The following is a 15,439-nucleotide window of genomic DNA, read 5'->3' as shown; positions in this document are numbered from 1 at the left end:
ATGAAAGCTACGGAGCCATAAAATCCGGCTCCCATCATAGAGCCGTAATTCCCAACGCTTCTGGCAGTGTGCACACATATGTAGCCTCTCATACCTGTCTGATTTAACATGTCTCTGCTGTGTCTCTTGAAAATGCTATTTTATTATCTATGTGTCAGCCCTGTGACTGACTGCACCCTGCCTCTACCCCCCTCCCACCCTGAACAGGACATGCTAAGGTATAATAATGGATGGTTGGAAAATGGCACGCCAATCTCCTGAGTTCAGTCAGATTTCTACCTGATGACACCACATCCTGGGAAGTCTGTTTGTCTCTACTGAGTCAAAATAAAAGGTTCCTTGTGTGTTTAAGCTGCTGTCTCAGTGAAGGAAATTGTCTAAAGTAGCATGTTAGTGAAACGTTGTGTGTCAGAGCGAAGAAAAACATCTAAATGAAGACAAAGTAACGACTGAGAGGAATCCCGGCAGAGCGGGAATATGTCAAGGACGCTTTTGTGTGAGAGATGTGCCGGTAAGGACTCAGCGTGACACACGTGAGTCTAGTGTGTCTGCAAGTTTAAATAAAAACTCAGCAGCGTTGACCTTGACTTGCGGCCGCCTGTTACATTTTGACGTTCCGACTCTCATCCTCCCATTCTTTGCTTCCACTTCCGAACCTGCGGGTCCTTTCCTCTGAGCTTAACCCTCTACCATGGCGGTCCACATACCAGGTCTCATCATGATGGTCGTCTTCTACTCGGTGGTGTTGGGGATCGGCATCTGGGCGTCGTTGAAGTCGAAGAGGCTGGAGAAGAGCGCGCTCGACGGACAGATTGAAGCGTCTTTCTTGGCGAACCGGAGGGTCAGCTTGGCCGTGGGGGTCTTCACGATGACGGGTGAGTTTAAATCAAGCTGATACTTGTTAAAACTTTAACATTGTAATACTTTGTTGTGTTTGTGCTGCAGCCACGTGGGTCGGAGGCGCCTTCATTATTGGAGTTGCAGAGACGGTTTACGACCCCACAAAGGGGCTGATCTGGGCTCTTATTCCTCTGCAAATGTCTGTTTCCTTTATCATTGGTAAGACCCTCTTACTATTCAAATCAATCCACTATGTGTTTGCTAAATTAATACAATGATAAGCCTCTTTTTTTTTAAGGTGGACTGTTTTTTGCGAAGCCGATGCGGGACAAAAACTACGTCACCATGATGGATCCGTTTCAGAGGAAGTACGGGAAACCACTGAGCGGGCTTCTTGCCGTCGTTCCCTTCATAAGTGAGATGATGTGGGTTCCTGTTACACTCATTTCCCTCGGTAATACTTTAATTATTGTCCTTATATATATAATAAATTACGAACTTTATCTAACTGGGACTTTCTTTCCAACAGGGGTCACCGTCAGCGTCTTCTCCGACCTCCCCTTAAGTTTCTGCATCTGGATCGCCGCTGCAGTCGCCATCGTCTACACCTTCCTCGGAGGCCTCTACTCAGTGGCGTTCACCGACGTCGTCCAGCTGTCTCTGGTGTTCTGTAGCTTGGTGAGTCTTTAAACACACATTGACTCCACATTGGATTTATTTCTGTTTAACTCTGGTTTTTCCTTTTGTTTCCAGTGGCTGTGTGCGCCGTTTGTTCTGGCAAGTGACGTTTACACTGACATCACTCAAACGGCATTCAACAACACGAATCGGGCACCGTGGATCGGCAGGATTGAAGCTGACGACATGTGGAGGTGGATCGATAACTTCCTGGCAATGGTAAAGAATATCGCTTATTCAAAAGTCAATCTTGAAATAAGTTAAAGTGGAACCCCCTCGAGTGAAAATCCAGTTTAACCATGTAAACATCTCCACGTAGTGTTCTTCATGTGCTATCAGGGGCAGTCATCTCCATGGCTGGGCCTGTCTGCTTTTAAACTGCAGTGTACCAAGGACAGGCTGAACAACACGTTTTCAGGTTGGCAGCTTTGTGACGTCACAAACCTAAGGTGCCAATCCCATTTAAGGACATATCATTATGTATCACCTATGGCAACCACTTCGGCGATGCGCGAGCCAGCTGTAACCGTCGTCATCATTTGTAACTACTACTAATTACTACATTTCAAGGGAGCTAAGTTTCAACAAGTTGCCACTGAACGATGGCAGAGACGCGTTTTGTTTTCGCGACGGATGGTGCGGTTAGAGATTTGCAAAGTGGGCGGGGCCTATGCAGATTCCTTGGGAGGATTTTACAAGGTAATTAGACATATCAGACAGAATTTATTATTTCAAGCAGAGCATTTTATCTGTCTGGGAACATGACTGGAGCTGCTCTTTAACGGACAGGGGTGTGCCCAGACTTTATTGACTAGGGTGGCCTGACTGGGACTTATGCAGGGGTGGCATGAAGTCTGAAAGTCTGACAAGCATTTATTTACCACTTCCGTCTCCACAAATTGTTAATCCACAAGTCTAATTTAACTACCATCAAGGTATCACTGTGTATAGGTTTTTTAATTAAGTTAATTGATACTGCCTCAAGTGATGTCACTTAAGTCAATTGAGGCACATTTTTCATGGGCTGTTAAATTAGATGTGAGCTTACAGGTCCCCAGCTCCTTAGCTCTTAGGGCTACATTAGCAGCTACTAGCATAAAACAGGCTTCACCATCTATCAGTGGATTGGTTGCATTGCATTGTGGGCAATGTAGGCACAAAAATTTGGAAATGGAAGAACACGTGAAACACGACACTGTACAGAATGAAATGCTAAGTTGATGTGTCCTAAAATAAATATAGCATTAATTGTTTTCCCAGAGTGTCGGAAATTTGGCGTTCCAGGATTTCCACCAGAGGACTCTCTCCTCCAGCTCCACATCCACAGCCAGAATGATCTGCTTCGTAGCAGCAGGTCTCGTCCTTGTTCTTGGAATCCCACCTGTGCTGATCGGCGCCGTCGCAGCCTCTACAGGTAAATCTGACAAAATCAGTCAAGCATTAGCATCTTAGCTGGAAAGCTTCGAGCAGCTTCCTCCTGTGTTTCAGACTGGAACCGGACCTCGTATGGATCTCCGTCTCCATACGAGCGAGGAGAGGCAGCGATGGTGTTACCCATCATCCTTCTGCATCTCACCCCAACGGCTGTTTTTGTCGTCGGTATGGGAGCGATCGCCGGTGCTGCAATGTCGTCTACAGACTCCTGCTTGTTGGCGGCGACCTCCATCTTCACCATCAACATCTACAAGCTCTTTAGACGTCAGGTACACATATATTATTAAACATATTTTAAAAGGAAAGCTACCAAACTAAGGCTGGCCTCGGCTGCTCTCATGTGTCTCGGTGCAGGAAGAAAAGCCCAGGTGAGGGTCCCACCCCCTTTTATAGACTCTGCCCATTTCTGTGTTTAACTGAAATACTGTCTTCCTGTCTTTAGGCATCAGATAGGGAGCTGCAGTGGGTGATTCGTTCCTCAATAGTAGCTGTAGGGATCGTGGGAACTTCCCTCACCTACCTGGACAGCAGCATCTTGGCCTTCTGGATCCTGAGCTCGGACTTGACTTACACCATCATGCTCCCCCAGCTGATCTGCGTCCTCTTCATCAGGGTCTCCAACGGCTACGGGGCCGTGACAGGCTACGCGGTCGCTTTTGTGATGCGAGTTTTGTGCGGGGAGCCGGTGTTCAATCTCCCTGTAATCCTACATTTCCCAGGCTGCACTTTGGTGGATGGTGTTTACGTTCAGCGCTCGCCTTTTAAGACCATCTGCATGCTGTCCTCTCTGCTCTCCATTGTGGTGTTTTCATATGTGGCCTCACTCCTGTTTAACAGGGGGGTCCTTCCTGAGAGGTGGGACGTGTTCAAGGCGAAATCACAGGAAGTAGCAACACCAGCGGACGGGATGAGAGAGAGGGACGGTGAAAAAGCTGATGTTCAAAATGAAAATGAACCAATGCTCAATACAGGTTGCTGAATGTTGACTGTTATATTTTCTTTTTGTAATAGTTATATTGGTGCCTGTTTTATTGGTTAAACAACATTTTGATCTTAATGAAAAAGAAACACAAGAACTGTTATGCACTTTGCTTCCACAAATGTGATTATTAATAAAGCACATGTTTTAAAGGATATTGTTTTTTGTTATATAGTAAAATAATTTGTGTACAGTTTTGAAATTATCCACATGAAAAATATAAGTTAAGGCAATTTGATTTCTTTCTCCTCTTCTTAAATGAAGGAATCTCTGTTCTTGTGCAAAAAAGTTCAATATTCTTGACGTTATCTTTATATAGCCTTTTGTGTACCTTACTGTTGCTTACGGCCATACCACCCTGAACACGCCCGATCTCGTCCGATCTCGGAAGCTAAGCAGGGTCGGGCCTGGTTAGTACTTGGATGGGAGACCGCCTGGGAATACCAGGTGCTGTAAGCTTTTGCACTTCTCTTTACGGACAGCAGAGGGCGCTGCTGCTTCTTCACTGACAAAACGGCTAAGACAGGATTTTTTAAAAACAATATACGGAATGAAGAAGTTAAAATAAGTGTAGCAACTAACCAGTAATATACGATTATAGGGTATTTTATGTTGTATGCAGTAAATGATAAGTGACAAATTAAAGACAAACCCACAATAAAATGAATGCTGTTATTTCCATGTAGGACACTTTCTTTTCTTCAGTTTACCTTTAACACTCTCCCCAGCTTAACATAAAATGTGCTGAAATAAGCTCAATGAAACGTCTTAATGATAGATAGATAGATAGATAGATCAATCAAAGACTGTATATATAGATAAATCTGATCCGATACCCTAGGCGACGACATACACCTTTAACGTCGGTTTGTAGTTTGCCAATGATACCCAAAAAGAACATAGTACGCATGCGTAGAAAGTCACGTGACTCAAACACGGCATTAGTGGCGGAGCACTTTAAAAGCTGGCGGCAATCAATCGCTCAGGTTGCCTTGTGCTCGTCACGAACCTGCTTCTTCTCACAAAGCCATGTGGAGAACGAGAGGAAAAGTTGCGGAGTGTGGAAGAATGCGGATAATGAGGTCAGTAATAAGCCACACAAACATAAAACGTTTGTTAGACACATGGATGCTGCTAACATAAGGCTATGCTAACGACTGTAACTAAAGTTTCCACGATGGCTGTTTGGGGCAATGTAACAATATCTATATACAGGTGTTTTTTCATAGTTTTCTTGCTGTTTTTGCCCGAAGTAATCGACGCCACGTGTTGGCGCTGAATTAGCATAAGCGGCTACCTGCATCACCTGTATAGACCTTTTTCTGTGACTTTTTTCGACAGACTACACTATGACGTTTTTGGGAGTTTTTTCAACATGCTATACTATGACTTTTTTTCGACATGCTTTACTGTGACGTTTTTCGACATGCTATACTATGTCTTCTTTCGGCACTTAGAAAAGCTTCCTACCTCAGAGCTTCAGCACAGAGAAGTTCTCTCAGGTGGTCAGTTTCTTACGTTCCTCTTCATCGTCCACTGCGCCAACAGATCTACAAGAGAGAGACAATGAGTCGTAACATGAAGCACAGCTGACAGTTACATTTAAACCCTACAAAAACAATAAACTGTTCAAGAATGTATTGTTATATGTATGCTTTAAACCAACCTTGGTGAATAAAGTACAATCTGGTTATTTGCACTGAGAAGTTGTCTCTTTTTATTACATTCTTTTCTTGTAAGTTTTCGACATGCTATATTATGACGTTTTTGTGACTTTTTTCGACAGGCTATATTATGACTTTTTTCGACAGGCTATACTATGACTTTTTTTATTCAATTAGGACTTTTAGGTGGTTAAAGCATGTTTTGCTGGTAGTCTATCCACAGTAGTTCTTAGCATCCTCATGACCGTAGGCCTTTGACAAAAGTGACATGGGAAAGTGGATGTGTGGACTCACTAACTAAGTGACGAACTAAAAAGCCAACTCACTACCTGACTAACTAACCAACTGACTTACTAACCAACTAGCAAGCCAGCTAACTAACTAGCCCACTAACTACCTAACTTGTGGGTTATGAGGTCAGTAAGAAGCCACACAAACACACGTTGAACACAGGGACGATGGACCCAATGCAAGCCAGCATAAGGCTATACTAATGGTTCATGCTATTGTCTGTCACAAAATTGTCTGTTTTGAGTGAATAAACCAGCAGACAGCCAGCTCAATAGAGAGGGGACTCACACACTTAATTTCAAATGGAAATATAGTGATGTAAAAATTCAACCAATCAGCTGTTAATCCACAAGTGATCAGATACAACATGGCCTATTGTTGTGTCTTAAAATGCGATAATTCTAGTAATAACAATGTGAAAACACCGCAAGTGAAATTAATCACTGTTGGAACTATCCAGTACTACAGAAAATGTAATCCATGACTTAAAATGTAATTATTCCACTTAACAAGAGCAACTAACAGTGTAAAAGCTGTTGTTACTGCGAGTCAATGACAGCGCCGGCTTGGCTTAGCGGTTAAATCATACACCAAAATACACCATATTCATATACAGAGGCTATAGTCCTCAATGCGGCGGCCCTTTGCGGCGTTCTCCTTTAAGAGACTACAGTGCTATGCTAGCCGCTTATGCTAATTACTCATCCACCTGTGGCGTTAATTACCTGCGACGATATAAGCAATTAAACTTTCACAAAACAATCAATGACGACATTTTTATTCTCACAATCATCTTCAATTATCCCCTTGCACAACTCGGGCGGATTTGACCGCTGCTCCGTTGGTTTATTCACTCAAAACAGCCAATGTACAAACTTTTGTGAGACATTAGCATTGCCTCATGCTCGCTAGCATTGGGCGCAGCGTCCCTGTGTTAAACGTGTGTTTGTGTGGCTTCTTACTGACTCATAACCCACAAGAAACTCAAGTTCTTCGTATTTTCCCTCCATTGTCTCTCATTTCTCCTCTCGATCTACACACGCCCCAGAAAAGCAAGCTCATGAGGAGCACACTCACCTTCTCAAGTTGTAAACGTTTCCGCCACTGCTGACCCTGTTTGAGTCACGTGACTTACTACGCATGCGTGACCAACTACGCATGCGTCCTATCGATCTATCCACAATTGACTGTCGCAAAAGATTATTATGCTAATTTTTCAACAAACCGGAAGGCCTTTATAGCGCAAAAAATCCGTCACACTATGTTTATATTAACATTGTGTGGTCAAGTGTTTTTGTTCTCAGTTAGATTTTTAATCCTTTTAAAAAGGAACGAGACCTTAAACCAGAATTAAAACTCCACTACGAGTTCTTCATATTCTCACATAATTTCACTCACTTTACTTTATTTTTGAAACTATTTTTACAGAAATGACAGAAATCTGCAAGAAACCATGTTTATAAATTAATTGACTAGACATTCAAACACCAGCCTACACCTGTCCCATACATATATAAATAATAAATCTGCTCTCATATTTTTTGTTTGGAAAAGCTTGCACTCTTAGTATCTACTAAAGGTTAGTTATCACATAGTAAATTATACCAATCATAGCCTGTACTTGAGCTAGATAAACATATGCTACACCACAGCAAAAAAGATTTAATCATGTAACAAATCAGTTTCTGTCTTCGTTAACACATTAATGTTCAGGTTTTACACAAACTTTTGACATTTAGAGAGGTTAAAGTCAAAAGACTTGAGCTTCTCTTCATTCTGTGTTTATGATCTGGTGCTGCTGTAGAACTCCACTCTTTCATCCTCATTCTGAACGTCTGTGAAAACAGGCAGGGGCAGAAGGGGTGAAAGGTCAGATTAATAAACTGTAAGGGCTAAAGTTAAGTATGAAAAGACAGGATGATGAGGCTGGAATATTCACCTTTCAGACAGATGAAATGAAGGTGTTCATCACATGGAAAGTCCCTCCAGTGGAAGCGGTCGCTGGTGTCAATGCCGCCACACGGACTGGTTTCTCGCCAGAAGGGTCCTGTCTTCAAGTAGTTAAAGTTCGTGGAATCACCGGACATCCAAAACCAGGTCTCACCCCTCAGGTACCTAAAATGATGCCTTGATATTTTAACTTTGAAGTAAAAGTCCAATGTTTAAATGTTTTATGTGAGTTGAAGTGTAACATCAACACAGCTGACTTTGGTAAAGTAGAAAATGCATGAATTTAATAGAATACTACAAAAAGTAAAAGGAGTAACATCCACCGTCTGCGAAATGGAGCTCGTACCTGCGCAGGCCCAACCAAACATGTTTGGTGAGGTCGAAGGAGGCGTTTCTCAATACCTTCTCCACCTCCCTCTGCTCCTCCTCGCTGCGTACGCTGAGCAGGTCCCAGTGAAAGTCTCGGCAATAGAACAGAGCATCGGACCAACACAGCCTCTTCATCACCACTTGTACGCTCCTGCCCATCACCACAGCACTGAAGGAAGAAGCAGCCATTTCTGGAGAGTGGGAGAAACAGCAGATCAAAGCAAAAACACCAAAGCAGCCGTTTAAAACTTGTAAGTACCAGACATGTTTTCTGTGAGTTTCCTCACCCCGTTGGTGCTCGGGCCCTAATATTTAATGATTTTTACCGCTGCAGCTCTTCACATTGCAGTATTCCCAGCGGGTGTTGGGGTCAGTGGTGTAACACCAGGGTCCGTTGATTTGGTCAGGGTTTCTGCAGAAGTTAGACTCCCGGTCTGCTTTGGACCGTGGCGTATAGCTGTCGTGGACACATATAGAACGTTATATTAAATATGTGAGTGTGATATTACATGTTAAATGACATGATATGTGAATACACACTATCGTTTATGTGGAACATTTGTATCCCATCTCTGACACGTCTTTCCGGTGTTGGTTATGGATTTTTTTCCTCCATAATCTCTTCCTATTCCATTTATGCACTCCAGGATGTAGTCTAGAAAGAAAGAGAACATTACCATACAGAGAAGCTTGACGTCCAAGCTAATGTTAACTAAGACGTGGTTGAATGCCAACATTAGTTATTGACTTGTAAGTAGTAAGACCTCTAGACCTAAGCAGACTAGATCTACTAGATCTACTTCTTTGGCACAAGAACACAACTGCTATCACTAACTTTCTCTCTGACAAGACTACCACGTCATAGTATGACTTTTATACAACATGCTAAATTGACGTTTTTAATGACATACTGTGACTTTCACGACCTGCTATGACTCTTTTGAGATGCTATACTATGACGTGTTTTCTGACATGCTCAAAGCATGCTGGGATACCTAGCATCGCGCACCAGGCTAGAGGTGCCACTTTCTGACAGCTTCTCTCATTAAATCATAATGTGCATTTAAAGAAAACTGTGATGTACTATTTAGTAAATACACCTTGTAGGCTGCTGGTTTGACTGAAAGGACTCATCAATCAATTCATGCAAATAAGTGACCAGTTAGGCTGGGCGGACGCGCGTGAAGGTGAGTTGGTCGCATGCAATGAATACAGTCTATGGTCGCGTGCAGTGGGTCCACACCAGAAGAGGTTAAGTTCAGCAACAACTATTAGCTGAGGTGACACCTAGCAAGCAGCTAACGACTACTTCCTTTCGCTGAACGCAGCCACGCCCGTAATAATGTAGGAATTTACCAGACGTGTTTTCTGTGAGTTTCCTCACCCCGTTGGTGCTCGGGCCCTAATATTTAATGATTTTTACCGCTGCAGTTCTTCACATTGCAGTATTCCCAGCGGGTGTTGGGGTCAGTGGTGTAACACCAGGGTCCGTCGATTCCATTAGGGTTTCTGCAGAAGTTAGACTCCCGGTCTGCTTTGGACCGTGGCGTATAGCTGTCGTGGACACATATAGAACGTTATATTAAATATGTGAGTGTGATATTACATGTTAAATGACATGATATGTGAATACACACTATCGTTTATGTGGAACATTTGTATCCCATCTCTGACACGTCTTTCCGGTGTTGGTTATGGATTTTTTTCCTCCATAATCTCTTCCTATTCCATTTATGCACTCCAGGATGTAGTCTAGAAAGAAAGAGAACATTACCATACAGAGAAGCTTGACGTCCAAGCTAATGTTAACTAAGACGTGGTTGAATGCCAACATTAGTTATTGACTTGTAAGTAGTAAGACCTCTAGACCTAAGCAGACTAGATCTACTAGATCTACTTCTTTGGCACAAGAACACAACTGCTATCACTAACTTTCTCTCTGACAAGACTACCACGTCATAGTATGACTTTTATACAACATGCTAAATTGACGTTTTTAATGACATACTGTGACTTTCACGACCTGCTATGACTCTTTTGAGATGCTATACTATGACGTGTTTTCTGACATGCTCAAAGCATGCTGGGATACCTAGCATCGCGCACCAGGCTAGAGGTGCCACTTTCTGACAGCTTCTCTCATTAAATCATAATGTGCATTTAAAGAAAACTGTGATGTACTATTTAGTAAATACACCTTGTAGGCTGCTGGTTTGACTGAAAGGACTCATCAATCAATTCATGCAAATAAGTGACCAGTTAGGCTGGGCGGACGCGCGTGAAGGTGAGTTGGTCGCATGCAATGAATACAGTCTATGGTCGCGTGCAGTGGGTCCACACCAGAAGAGGTTAAGTTCAGCAACAACTATTAGCTGAGGTGACACCTAGCAAGCAGCTAACGACTACTTCCTTTCGCTGAACGCAGCCACGCCCGTAATAATGTAGGAATTTACCAGACGTGTTTTCTGTGAGTTTCCTCACCCCGTTGGTGCTCGGGCCCTAATATTTAATGATTTTTACCGCTGCAGTTCTTCACATTGCAGTATTCCCAGCGGGTGTTGGGGTCAGTGGTGTAACACCAGGGTCCGTCGATTCCATTAGGGTTTCTGCAGAAGTTAGACTCCCGGTCTGCTTTGGACTGTGGCCAAAAGCTGTCGTGGACACATATAGAACGTTATATAAAACATGTGGAGTGTGATATTAGATGTTAAATGACATAATATGTGAATATCAATCAATCAATCAATCAAATTTTATTTGTATAGCGACAAATCATAACCAGAGTTATCTTGAGACACTTTACAAAAAGAGCAGGTCTAGACCGACTCTTTGTTATGTTATTTAAGAGAGGCCCAACATGAATCACCATGAGTAGCACTTAGCAATATTCGGCACATTCCTTGTAACAGGCAGAAACCTCGAATACACACTTTGGTTTATGTGGAGCATTTGCATCCCATCTCTGACACGTCTTTCCGGTGTTCGTTTTGGATTGTATTCCTCTGTAATCCCTTCCTATTCCATCTAAGCACTCCAAGAAGTAGCCTAGAAAGAAAGAGAACTGCATTTGATCATCCTGTAATACAATATTAAAATTATCATCTGGTGGACAAAATGATCAGACGCTCACTTTGTTTGGAGTCACAGTCCAAACATCATTAACCACAATGTAATGTGACTAAACATGTACTTTTCCACCACTGCCTGCCTCCCTTCTCAAAACTCCACACCCTTTCATCTTTTTAAACCAGTAAATTGGGTTTTACATTTTAACCAAATGAGAAATAACAAATGCATAGATTTCTTTCAAATAAGGTAATGCAGACTTACTGCCTTTAATGTACCGGATCAATTAAACTGTTGTGTGTCGCAACCCCCCAAAGGCCCATTCTGAGCCAGGAAAACCCTGTGTTTATATACGTTTCAATATATAGAATAGGCTGATCTTACCTGGGAAGCAAGGGAGGACCCATAACAGGAAGAAAACAACTTGAAAATGAAAAACAAATGACCCAGTTAGTAACACTAACACATTTCCTACATGTCGTCCCTCCTACATACTAAAACAAAACATCAGAAAGTCATACAAACCATTTTCCCAACACTAAGAGGCTGTATCCGAATGCTCTGGGGAGTGGGATCTTTTAATCTTTTATCTTTTTTTAAACATTTAAAAACGTATCAAATGTAGCCTAATAAGGCCCTTTTCTGAAAAGAATTACAACTTCTTTGTTAACTTTTTATGTGAAACAACATTATTGCTGTTAACATTTTAAACCTAATATAACGATCGATTTTATAACTGACCGCTTGGACTGGACTGGAGCTGCTGTCGGCCTTTTAAAGTCAGGCAAAGAGTTCGAATAAACTACAGGAAATATTATATATATACAATATATTTTTGCAACCAGTCTAGATTTATATGAGATTTGATCTCATATAAGCTTCCAAAGTGATTTAAGATCATACTCACAGCAAACACCTTTGAAGGTAATTGGGCTCGACATGCTGCCAACATCAGTCCATCCGACCTCTTGTCATTACATGGCCTGTATGACACATAAAGGATGTAATCACCCCACATGATTTGCTTGTCAAAGTGGGCCTGTCCACCTGAACAGCAGATTGCCTTCTAATTTGCAAGTGCACAGATGCTATTACAAGGCTGATTTGCATTCAGGAAGTATAAATTAACTACAATAACAACAACAATATTTCCACCAGGTCTGAGGGTGCAGAGGACAAGGACTGTCCTCATGAGGCCGATGACGACTTGTTTGAAAGCAGGTGTGCGCTGCAGACGCAGGTGAGGACAGCGGATGAGCAGCGGAGGAGCAACCCCTTACTCCAGGGAAAATCTCCAGTGGGCATCGGACCGGTCTACCTCGCCTACTGTATCCCACAATACAAAGTGCTCAAGCGGCGGTTGAAATGACCCTTATGCCCTTATTTCCCTTGCTTACACACCCCTCACCCTACAGGGAATGTTTTGACCACACACAACAGGTGTAGAAAGCATAAACCTGCTGAGAGGTGAAGAGGGAAAATGAGGTCTGCTGGGCGACAAAAAATGCTTTTGAAGAAGTAGCCAATAAAACCTTTGACCTTCAAACTGGTTGTAATCTTTAAATTTATTTTTGATTCTAAAAACACGGACCTCTATGTTATTACAGCTTTCTTCCAGTTACTCTTTTTTACACTGTCAATATCTGAAAAAACAAGGTACAGACAGAGAGCAAACATTTACAGTTTATGATTCTGATCGATGAAATGCCAGCCGGATTAATGTACAAAGAGATGTCAGCAGTCACAAGCTGATTCCCTGCGAACATTTAAACAATGAAATCATCACTGTCTAATTATAAATATAGAAAAAAGATGACAGAGGACCACAGCACTTCTGGGAGTGTCTTCTCTTGGTCTTAGCTGGCGAAATTTACCAGTTCTGAGACTGTTTTCAAAAGGTCCTCTTTGTCCAGCTCTCAGCACGAAGCGTGCTTCAAGTGGACTTATTTCTTCTTCTTCTCCTGCGTGCTGGTGAACCACTGATCCAGCAGCTTCTTGCTGTAGTAGATCTGCCAGGCGTGCACCTGCACAGCGATGACGATCACCAGGTACATGACCGACACGGCGGAGAAGCCGAAGATGAAGCGGTAAGCTTTGCCGTGCCGGTAGAGCTGCTGCGCTACAGGGAACATCTCCATGCCGCCGTAGAGGAGCGGGGCCACGCAGAAGAGCCCGGCGCTGATCATGGAGATGACCAGATAGCTGATGTTGTTGCGGGGCAATGCCAAGAAGCTGAAGACTGTGGGGATTATGCTCAGGAGGTAGGGGTACTCCCACTGGTACGGAGTGGCGACTACCTTGTGGGACACGAGGCTCAGCTGGCTCACTATCACCTGAGAAAGAGGAGACAACACAGAAATCAGCTGGTACACCTGTCAGTCAAAAAAAGGCTTATTCTTAAAAGGTTTGCTTCAGTTTCTAAAGGTGTGTTCTTACCTGAGCTGCCATCAGCACCCAGATCAGCACATGGACGATGTTGAGTTTACGGATTTCAGACTTCAAGGCAACGCTGAGCCAAATGAAAGAGATCGGTACAGTCACAGATAAACAAAGTAGATTAGGGCTTAAGTTACTCATCGATGCATTGATTCTAAATTCTGCTCTGATAGAAAAATATCTGCATCAAATTACAACAGATTTATTTTACGTTCATCTAAAAGATACAATTGCTTATTTATTAAAAGAACTTACCTCATCTGATAGTGTGAGGCCACCCGCTCCCGGTGCTGAAAGTCACTGCCATCTGTGCCCGTTGCTCTCGGACCTGCTCGAGAAGCCATAGTGGATATCTGAAAGAAGACAAAACAAGTTTAACACAACATAAGGTAAAGCAAGGTGGTTGATTAAATTCAGTGAGATGCTGGTGGGTCAATGTTTATAACACCAACACAAATTACAGCCTCAAAGAGCACACAGAGATAAATAATCAAAGTGTATCATACATATTATTAGATTAATATGTTAGAGGAAATATTTTCTTTACTTCAGTAAAAGACTCAGTTAAAAGTGAAAGTCCTGCATTTAAAATGTTGCTTCAGTAAAATTCGGTATATAATGTATAAATATTATAATGTAGAAAATGTACTTTACATGTTAAAGTAAAGGTCAAAGCAGAAAACTACCGCTGTGATTGATTTACTATATAAAATACTTCTACATCAATTATAAAGCATGATTTTAAACTGTATAACTTACAGACTGATTCAGCTGTATTTGTATACACAGTTGGGTAGTTAATATTGTAATATTATAGCAAAACATATTTCCTAATTATTCTGCTCGTCTTGTTTGCATTAATTATAATTGTTGTGAAAGTTGCACGAAAATAAAGTACTCAAATCAAGTACCTCCAACTACCACCTCTGTAAGCCCCACAGAAGTGTATCCAGCTGTATGCTACGTCTGCCATTCACTGCTAGCGTTGCTAAGTTAGCATGGTAAACGTTTGGAAGATGCATGTATTTTAATTGTACTTGCCACGTCCACTCAATAAGCACTTCAATTTAAATATATCAACCAAAGCTTTACTTCAGATATTAGTATCCATGTTGTTATGTCAATTGTAATGACTTGAGGGTGGTAGAAGACAGCAGAGAGCGGAGCTAATAGCTCTATGCTAGCCAACCGTTAGTTACTGTGAGTCATTCGAATGGGAATGTAGGCTAGGTTGCTACAGCTTAAAGAGAAGCTAAGTGACCAAACCGCGACATAACTCAACCTTTATGAAAACATATGAGAGATAAATCATTGCACTTACTTTTTATGTCCTGTCGTTCATAAAAACAGCATATATATGCTTGTAGACACAAGGAACACCTGCTAACTGCTAGCTGGGTAGATCCATACGAGAGAGGAAAGAGGGACAGACCGGAAATATGACGTCTCAAACTCAGATTGGTCAATTTCTCTCTTACGCAAATATACATACTTTAGCCTTAGGTATCCATTTATTCGCCATCGTTAAGATGCGTATGGTGCTAGAAAACTGAAAATAAAATTAAAGGTCTTTTTGCTATCCATAAAAATACCATATAAAAGGCATGCATTTGACATTTAAAAGTACATTTTACCTGAATGTGTTTAGATATGTAGAGGTTTTGAATGGAACAAAGAAAAAGGATGCCATGGAGTACTGCATCTATGACGGGACAATTGCCTTAACTGTAAC

General features: G+C 42.1%; 3 protein-coding genes and 1 non-coding gene across 5 annotated transcripts; 2 read left to right on the top strand and 2 right to left on the bottom strand.

Annotated features, from left to right (window-relative positions):
* The first annotated feature begins 293 nt into the window (after positions 1–293).
* On the top strand, positions 294–3,998 carry LOC138603675 (high-affinity choline transporter 1-like). Its single transcript, XM_069675552.1, has 8 exons — positions 294–875; positions 946–1,059; positions 1,139–1,294; positions 1,370–1,518; positions 1,594–1,737; positions 2,779–2,932; positions 3,007–3,221; positions 3,395–3,998. The coding sequence occupies exons 1-8, from the start codon at positions 692–694 to the stop codon at positions 3,929–3,931; spliced, it is 1,653 nt and encodes a 550-aa protein (XP_069531653.1). The 5' UTR covers positions 294–691; the 3' UTR covers positions 3,932–3,998.
* Positions 3,999–4,271: 273 nt separating this feature from the next.
* On the top strand, positions 4,272–4,390 carry LOC138603805 (5S ribosomal RNA). The gene has a single exon (XR_011309261.1). It is a non-coding gene; the product is annotated as a 5S ribosomal RNA (ribosomal RNA).
* A 2,975-nt stretch (positions 4,391–7,365) lies between these two features.
* Positions 7,366–9,839, bottom strand: LOC138603551 (C-type lectin mannose-binding isoform-like). Of its 2 annotated transcripts, none has more exons than XM_069675395.1 (6): positions 9,562–9,839; positions 8,746–8,860; positions 8,532–8,662; positions 8,183–8,396; positions 7,826–8,001; positions 7,366–7,721 (listed from the first exon to the last, which is right to left on the bottom strand). In XM_069675395.1, exons 4-6 carry the CDS (start codon positions 8,392–8,394, stop codon positions 7,669–7,671), a joined length of 441 nt encoding a protein of 146 aa, XP_069531496.1. In that variant the 5' UTR covers positions 8,395–8,396; positions 8,532–8,662; positions 8,746–8,860; positions 9,562–9,839; the 3' UTR covers positions 7,366–7,668. The 2 variants fall into 2 exon arrangements, with proteins under 2 accessions (XP_069531496.1, XP_069531495.1); XM_069675394.1 differs by having other exon boundaries at positions 9,629–9,839.
* Positions 9,840–13,130: 3,291 nt separating this feature from the next.
* LOC138603550 (protein jagunal homolog 1-B) lies at positions 13,131–15,119 on the bottom strand. The gene is made up of 4 exons (XM_069675393.1): positions 15,029–15,119; positions 13,963–14,060; positions 13,708–13,780; positions 13,131–13,604 (listed from the first exon to the last, which is right to left on the bottom strand). The coding sequence occupies exons 2-4, from the start codon at positions 14,049–14,051 to the stop codon at positions 13,215–13,217; spliced, it is 552 nt and encodes a 183-aa protein (XP_069531494.1). The 5' UTR covers positions 14,052–14,060; positions 15,029–15,119; the 3' UTR covers positions 13,131–13,214.
* Between the last annotated feature and the right edge of the window lie 320 nt (positions 15,120–15,439).

Source organism: Semicossyphus pulcher, unplaced genomic scaffold, assembly GCF_022749685.1.
Source record: "Semicossyphus pulcher isolate SPU_LCO1_2020_fin unplaced genomic scaffold, fSemPul1.0.p SCAF_24, whole genome shotgun sequence".
Classification (NCBI taxonomy): Eukaryota; Metazoa; Chordata; class Actinopteri; order Labriformes; family Labridae; genus Semicossyphus; species Semicossyphus pulcher.
This window is presented reverse-complemented; position numbering and strand designations above follow the sequence as displayed.